General features: G+C 47.3%; 1 protein-coding gene across 1 annotated transcript; it reads left to right on the top strand.

Annotated features, from left to right (window-relative positions):
* Positions 1 to 240: 240 nt before the first annotated feature.
* Positions 241 to 7,674, top strand: SRA1 (steroid receptor RNA activator 1). Its single transcript, XM_079983685.1, has 5 exons — positions 241 to 309; positions 399 to 566; positions 4,749 to 4,957; positions 6,486 to 6,594; positions 7,124 to 7,674. Exons 1-5 carry the CDS (start codon positions 285 to 287, stop codon positions 7,318 to 7,320), a joined length of 708 nt encoding a protein of 235 aa, XP_079839811.1. The 5' UTR covers positions 241 to 284; the 3' UTR covers positions 7,321 to 7,674.
* The last annotated feature ends 418 nt before the right edge of the window (positions 7,675 to 8,092 follow it).

Here is an 8,092-nt window from a genome sequence, read left to right as displayed (position 1 = left end):
GCTCCGGCGGGAACCCACCGAGTTGTTATTATTGTTTTAATTAAATGTGTATATTCATATTCATTTTTCTAAGTATTACCTTTACCTCGGCGGCTCAAGTTCTGAGCAAGCCCCCCTGGCTGGCCCTCGGCCGCAGGAGAAGGGCGCGGGGCGGGCGAGGCCGGTCAACCCCGCGCCCGACACCCGCCAAGCGCCGCCCGGGCCTCCTCCTCCTCCTCCTCCTCCTGCTCCTTTGCCCTTTCCTCCGGATCCGGCCCGCCACGTCACGCGGCTGAGGGGAGGCCATGGCGGAGCTCTACGTGAAGCCGGGTGAGGGGGCGCCGGGTGAGGGGGCGCCGGAGGGGCGGGCGGGCTGCTGGCGGAGGGATGGCCTTGACGCCTGGCTTTCCTTTTTCCAGGGAACCGGGAGCGCGGCTGGAACGACCCGCCTCAGTTCTCGTACGGCCTGCAGCAGCTCCAGGCTTCCGGGGCGGGAGGCGGCGGCAAGCGGGGGATCCTGACGCGACGCCCGGCTGCGGCTCCGGGAGCAGCGCCGCCGCCCGCTCCTCCTCTTCCTGGCGGGCCAGGTGAGGAGACGCGGAGAGATTCTTTCCTCCCTCCCTTCTTCTTGTTTTGTTAACAGGGAAAGCGTGGAAACAAAACAAAACTCGGGACTATAAAATCAAGGCTCCCAGCCAAAGCCGCTTCGCGGGCGGATTAGCCCTCTCCGTCACGAGACGTTCACCTCCTGAGTCAGCCATCTAGTTGTTTCATGGAATTTGTAAACAAACCAGCAAACAGGCCCTGCAAGCGGCTGTCTTAAGGTGACCCCTGGAGGAGCCTCGTGGACTGTCCATCTCTTCCTGTGCGGAGATGGGTCAAGATCCCCACGCCTGCCAGGGACGCAGAGCCCACCTCCAGAGGCTCACCCTCCCTCCCTCCCTTTTTTCCCCTCCCTCCCTTCCTTCCTTCCTCCCTTCCTTCCCTCCCTCCCTCCCTCCCTTTTGTTTCTTTCTTTCTTTCTTTCTTTCTTTCTTTCTTTCTTTCTTTCTTTCTTTCCTCCCCTCCCCTCCCCTCCCCTTCCCCTCCCCTTTTCTTTCTTTCTTTCTTTCTTTCTTTCTTTCTTTCCTTCCTTCCTTCCTTCCTTCCTTCCTTCCTTCCTTGTTTCCTTCCTTGTTTCTTCCCTTCCTCCCTCCCTTCCTTTTTTTCTCCCTCCCTTTTCTTTCTTTCTTTCTTTCTTTCTTTCTTTCTTTCTTTCTTTCCTTCCTTCCTTCCTTCCTTCCTTCCTTCCTTCCTTGTTTCCTCCCTCCCTCCCGCTGCCTCCTGTAGCCAACTTCACTCCAAGCCATAGGGCCTCCTGTTGAAGGGCTGCTCAGGAGTCCTGCTTGCATTATTAGTTTTTTAAAAATAAAATTGGACCCATAAGAAACATGCAAAGAGCTGAAGCTATTACAAAGGGCAAAATACATAAAACAGAATGAAATATATTAAACAGTTAGCTTAATTATTAAAACCAGAAATTATGTGAGGATAAGAGCTTGCTTCCCTGAAGACCTCAACTTGTCACCCCCACAAACATCTCCCTAAAATTGCCACTCTAAAGGCAAAGCTGGCTGTTTTTTATTTGTATTCTAATAAAATGTTATTCAAATACCCAGTCAATCTCCCAACTGTGAGATTTAACTTGTTGAACAAAGCTGCCCTTAATCCTCATAAGGGCAAGCAGTCTAGTGGGGTAAGTTAAGTCTTCAGGCAGATTTCCTCCATGTGGGCAAACTCTCTTCATAAGCCATCCAGCAATAGTGTGCTTCAACTATGGCAGAACGCATAGGCTGGAACTGCAGAGCTGTAAAGGCTTTTCTCTGTTTGATATTTGTGATGCTGGTTATATAGGAGTCTAAATTGGTAGTTTGGCATACCAAGGGCAAATTTGGACAGACAAGCAGAAGTGCAATCAGCACAAAAATCATGCTTTAAAATATGAGATTTCATGTGGCGAGATGTCCAAACTCAGAATGTCCAAAGGAAGGCCATGCTTATCAATAACTTGTAGCATTTCCTAATTCCAAGATGGGTTTGAAGATCATAACGTAAAACAGAAATAAAAGTCAGTTCCGGAGATTGACAGGCACACAGCAAGAATCACACAGGATTTTTTCTTTAAGAATATCACAAGTGTGACTATGGGTTCCCACAATGAAGAGTGCTGTGAGAGGCCTGTGAAAATTTCTCAAACGAGTCCAGTCTGCCTTCACAGTTTGCCAGTTGTACCCAGAACTCATTCAAGTCTTTTGTTAGAGTTCTCAGCTGGTCTTGTATGTGGTTTAGGGTTTGAAGCTGGGCCAGGATATTTTGTAAAGTAGCTGTGTTTGCGTCTGCCTGTTAATGCTCAGTAGCCTTGAGCCAGCTTTTTTTTTTTTATCCATCAGCCATATTTTTTTCAGCGTTAGTTTCTGCCGCTTTTTTTCTTTCAGCAGCTCTCTTGTTGGTAGACATGGTGATTTATCTTAAGTAGTAATGAGATAGTAGAAAGTTCATTTACCATTTGACATTAATCTTTTGGCAGCACAGAGCTGCTTTCAAAGTATGTAGTCGGAATGATCAGAAGGACGTCCCTCACAGCTCCATTCCCAAACTGGACGCCCCACCCCTTTCTTCTTGGAGAAAGTTGTGACCTGCTTAAGGATTACTGATGCAATTCCTGGACCCACCTCAGAATTGCACTCTTTCTGCTAGTGGTTTCCCATCAGATATATCTATTTAAAAATATTCTGTGAAACTCTCAACATGGAAGTGCTTCATCCAGCCCAATTTTTAAAGGGATTAATAGATATTCTTTAGAAAAACTGGTCATCCTCTGAGAGCTATTTGGTTTTGATCAGGAGGTTGGGTTTTTGTGTGATGTGTGTTCTAAAGGAAGTGCGTGCAGAAATTCTGAGGGTAGGAACTACATAACTGAATCAAATTTACCGTAAATTTCGCTCCATAACACGCAGATTTTTCCTCCTAGAAAGTAAGGGAAAATGTCTGTGCGTGTTATGGAGCGAATGCCTACAGATGGCGGGGGAATCTGCTGCAGTTGTGAGCAGTCCGTGGCTCGCTTTGAAACAGCAAAGCGGGTGTAAGCGGCTCCTGTCAGCGAGCCGAGCTGGGGAGGAGGGAGAGAAGCAGAGCGGGCTTGGCTGCTTTAAAACAACCCCGTCCTCTATGTTCCTCTCTCCTCCCCACTGAGCTGCTAAGTAGCAGCAAAGCTTTTCAGCCAGCCTAGCCGGGAGGAGGGAGAGAAGCAGAGCGGGTTTGGCTGCTTTAAAACAACCCCGTGCTCTCTGTCCCTGCCTGCAGTTTTTTGCTGTCCGATTTTGGATTAGCCACTGTAGGGGCTGTGTGTGTGTGTGCTTGAGCTATCGTTCTCCTCCTCCTGCTTCCCGTTCACTCTCCCTGCGCCCCTGCGCTCTCCCTCCAACTTTAGAATTGACACTCTGTGTGTCTGTGTGTGTGAGAGAGAGGGCTCCTTCTCCTTCTCTTGCTTCCGTTCACTCTCCCTGTGCCCCTGCGACTTTAGAATTGACACTCTGTGTGTGAGAGGGCTCCTTCTCCTTCTCTTGCTTCCCGTTCACTCTCCCTGCAACTTTAGAATTGACACTCTGTGTGTCTGTGTGTGAGAGAGGGCTCCTTCTCCTTCTCTTGCTTCCCGTTCATTCCCCCAGCACCCCTGCGACTTCCAGCGCCCTGAGACTTTAGGGCCAGTTTTCTCTCTGCGTGTGTGTGTGTTTTGACCTCACTGCGCTTGTTGGGGGAGAGTGTTGGTCGCAATTTTTCTTGATTTGTCTCAGAGTGGTTACTATCATGGTTTCCTTGCCGGGGAGGAGGGAGAGACGCAGAGCCTGCTTGTTCTAAAGGAGCAAAGCCGGAGAGGAGCCTCTCCTGCATTATTAGCAGCATCCTTCTCCACACACCCCACACGTGCTCCTTGTCCCTTGAGTTCTTTTCCTTTCCTCCCCACTTAAAACGTGGTTACAAAGCACAGATCCACATGTATCCTCAGGATTTTTGCACTAGGTCCCCCCAAATTCACCATCAGATCACATAGCATATCCATGGCTACAGCCTGCACCAAAAAACACACGCACCCACTGTTTCATGGGGCCGCAATGGCGCAAAAACATGGTTACAAAGCATGGATCCACATGGATCCTCAGGATTTTTGCATTGGGCTACCCCAAACTCACCGTCAGATCACATGTCTGTGGCCACAGCATGAACCACAAAAATCATACGTCCACTGTTTCGTTTAGAATATTTTTTTCTTGTTTTCCTCCTCTAAAAACTACGTGCATGTTATGGTCAGGTGCGTGTTATAGAGCGAAAAATACGGTATTTATTTCCTTACACAAATACTGCTATTCTTAAAAAAAATCAAAGCTGTGTACAACAATTGTACATAAAAACATACAACAAAAAATATACAAAGTTGAAATCAGCTAACTATTGTGGAATGTTGTCTTCTTAATTCCCTGCATAAGCCTGATGGAATAGAGAAGTTTTCATCAGATGCTTAAAAGTTGAAACAGAAGGTGTCTGCTGAACCTCTGTTGACAGAGCGTTCCACAATACTGGGCAAATGACATAAAAGTCTTGGTTTCTATCTAAGGGGTGTGGCTTGGCTTTGCTTTGCTTGCCTGATTCTGAGACCCAGAATTCAATTTTCTCTATGTACTATACACTGGTTGTATGTTTGGTTGTGTCTTTCTCCTGACTTGTATTTTTAGCACCTGGTCCGGAAAGTGCTACCTGCTCAGCAGCGTCGTCAGCTGTTCCACCGCCACCGGTGGGCTTGCCTCCTCCTGGTTTGCCAGGCCGCTCTATGAGGGTAGATGCCACAAACCAACCCGTCGCTGAGGGTGGAGAGGATTGCCATGTGGAGGATGTTCTTGCCCCCTTGAATGAGGCTCTGGCCAATTGCAGGAGATCTGTACCAGTAAGTAGAATTGCTTCCTTTTCAGGATTTCCCCATTTTACTTTGGAGGGAAGAAAGTTCTTTTGCCTCTGTATGAGCAGTTGTGGTCTGCTTCGTTGTACTAAAGTGATTAGTTGAATAGCTAGAGCAGAGGGTGTGGGGGCACATTTGGAAATCTAAGAAGGTGCAATGGGCACCATTTCACAGAAGAAAAAACTGGCAATGCTCAGAACCTCATGAAACAATAAAAACACCTATATACACCTCAAAACAAAGCACTTTTTTTAAAAAAAAAAAAGCTGGCCGCCTTCCCCCACAACCCATGCCCCAAGCATACCCAAGCAAGTAGGTAGCAAAAAACCCAGACAAAACATCTTCCAATAAACAAACGGCACAACACTCCCAGTAACTACAGAAAGAAGAAAAAGAGAAAGAAAGATAACAAGCAACCCCCCGGAAAAAAAACATAAGACATAGCAAACAAAAACGCAGGCAAAATCATCATTCTGGGGAAAGGAAGTACAGTGGTGCCCCGCAAGACGAATGCCTCGCAAGACGGAAAACCCGCTAGACGAAAGGGTTTTCCGTTTTGGAGGTGCTTCGCAAAACGAATTTCCTATGGGCTTGCTTCGCAAGACGAAAATGTCTTGCGAGTTCCTGCGGTTCCCCCCCCCCTTTTTCTAAGCCGCTTAGCCGCTTATCAGCTGATCCGCTAAGCCGCTTATCAGCTGATCCGCTAAGCCGCTTAACAGCTGATCCGCTAAGCCGCTTAACAGCTGATCCGCTAAGCCGCTTATCAGCTGATCTGCTAAGCCACTAATCAGCTGATCCCCTAAGCCCCTAAGCCCTAATAGCGCTAAGCCGCTAATGGGCTTGCTTCGCAAGACGAAAAAACCGCAAGACGAAGAGACTCGCGGAACGGATTCTTTTCGTCTTGCGAGGCACCACTGTAAGAGGATGAGATGACAAGATGCTTGCAATTTTCCAGCCACCTGTATGTGCATATAAGCCAAATACCTAAAAAACGGAGGTGCTGATCATTAGAAATATATGGAGTGAGGCTTCTATCTAAGTGTAGCATCTAACATTAAATGGTTTTGACTTTCTGTAGCTGGAATTCCACCAGGTCTAGACATTATATAAAATTGGAGCTCTGTTGTTGTGGACTTCTTGCAATGAGGACTTGATTAATGTGTCAGGCAGTTTTGAAAAGATGGCATCCTCAGTGAGCTAGAGATCGTGCCAGACTCTGAAAATAGATGGTTTAACTAGGACATCATATTGAACTATGGTTTGGCACGATGTCTGCAGTGACAAATCTTAGGTATAGCTATTGCTTTAGCAGAGATTAGAGTGAAATTATAAAACTGGTAGGATGAAAATGAAGGCAGGTGAACAGCTTTACCCAGGGTTTGCTTTTTTGTAAGCTCAAAGCTAGTGAGGGTTTTGCCATTCCCTTTTGTCTTAAGAGGACCAAGGAGACTGTGGTGAGAAGTTATAAACATAACCTTTGTGAGATGTGCTTCCTAATAAGAATTGCTTTTTTCAGAAACAGGTTTGTGATGACATCAGCAAGCGCTTAGGAATCCTGCAGCAGACGTGGGTACAAGGGAAACTCTCTGCCCCAGTGAGAAAGGGAATGAAGATTCTGACACAAGGTAAGCTGCAAGGACAAGGTTCAGTGCTCTGCGGCAACATTCCTCATTGTAAACTCTTATCTTACAGCCTCTGGCCACCTTAAATACAGTGGTGCCTCGCAAGACGAAATTAATTCGATCCGCGAGTTGCTTCGTCTTGCGATTTTTTCGTCTTGCGGAGCGCGGGTTCCCCGGGTATTAACGGCTTTAAGAAAAAGGAAGCAAACCCGCAAGACGTTTTCGTCTTGCGAAGCAAGCCCATAGGGAAATTCGTCTTGCAAAGCACCTCGAAAAACGGAAAACCCTTTTGTCTAGCGAGTTTTTCGTCTTGCGAGGCATTCGTCTTGCGGGGCACCACTGTAATCCCTATAGCAGAACTACTGCTGCAGTAGGATTAGCATGCAGTCCATGTGCGTGGCCTGTGGAGCCACAAACATCTGCATTCCTTAATTCTTTAGTGACTTAGGAGCTAGGGTCAGGGGAAGCAGTTGAATTGGGCTACTTTTTCATCACCTTTTGCAGTTCTGAGATGCTTTCTTTTTATTTTCAGAGCTCAAGAAGCAGCGCTGGGATGCAGCTGATGAGATCCATCGCTCGCTAATAGTGGACCATGTCACTGAAGTGAGCCAGTGGATGGTAGGAGTGAAAAGGCTCATTGCAGAAACAAGAAACTTGCATACAGAAGATCTGGCCACAGAAGATTACGAGCGAAAAGTTGAAACCTCTTTGGAACCAGAATGCCAGTAAGATTAGGCCACGTCCAAGGAGTTGGCAGTATAAGACTGGGCCCGCAGGGGACAGGGGACTGATTTCCTAAGCAGCAGAGGAAGGTGTTTTATCTCCTGAGCATTGGTGACCTACTCAAGTTAATTTTTGCCAATCTGACCAAAGCTCAAAGCTTAAGGAGAATCTCTCAAGTAATCTGGAGAATTGTGTGCAGCTATTTGAAATTGGTGACTGTGGTTAAAAACAGCCAGCCCTTTCTGGACTTGATAGAAAATGGAAGGAAGTGACTAGGTGATGCAATTGTAATGCAAGTGTACAATGAAAGTCCAGACTGATACATGTGGTACTGAAACTAAGAGCTTGCACTTACAGCTACTGCTGCTCTGGAGTTCATTTCAGTCTGGATAAGGTTCCTGGTCTTCATCTACAGGCAACGACCGATTTACGTGTGACTGCACGCATGCGCATTGCGGCAACCCAGAAGTGGCTGGAAAAGGGAGTGGAATGGGGAGGCGTGGGCTTGTGCATGCTCCACCACTACATACAATGACCTGAAACGCACCCCCCCCCCCCAGATTGGGTTGCATGTACCTTGTATTTTTCATTCAAATCTTTCTAGGAAAATGTAGACTGTACAAAAGTAAGGTCTCATGTTTCCCAGCAATTGCATATCTGTCCTCAGCAATTCAATCAAAATGAGGGGATAGATCATGGATAGGCAGACTAAGGCCTGGGGGTCGGATCTGGCCCAATTGCCTTCTAAATCGGCCCACAGACGGTCCGGGAATCAGCA

This window comes from Podarcis cretensis (genome assembly GCF_951804945.1).
Source record: "Podarcis cretensis genome assembly, chromosome: 7".
Taxonomy (NCBI): domain Eukaryota; kingdom Metazoa; phylum Chordata; class Lepidosauria; order Squamata; family Lacertidae; genus Podarcis; species Podarcis cretensis.
The sequence above is the reverse complement of the archived record's forward strand: the minus strand, read 5'-3'. Positions and strand labels throughout refer to the sequence as shown.

What these genes read in the sequence shown, in the direction of transcription:
- SRA1 (XM_079983685.1), top strand. Translation starts at nt 285, where the DNA reads ATGGCGGAGCTCTACGTGAAGCCGG. An exon ending in ATTGCAGGAGATCTGTACCA is followed by an intron (nt 4,958 to 6,485) that starts GTAAGTAGAATT and finishes TGCTTTTTTCAG; the next exon opens with AAACAGGTTTGTGATGACAT. An exon ending in AATGAAGATTCTGACACAAG is followed by an intron (nt 6,595 to 7,123) that starts GTAAGCTGCAAG and finishes TTTTATTTTCAG; the next exon opens with AGCTCAAGAAGCAGCGCTGG.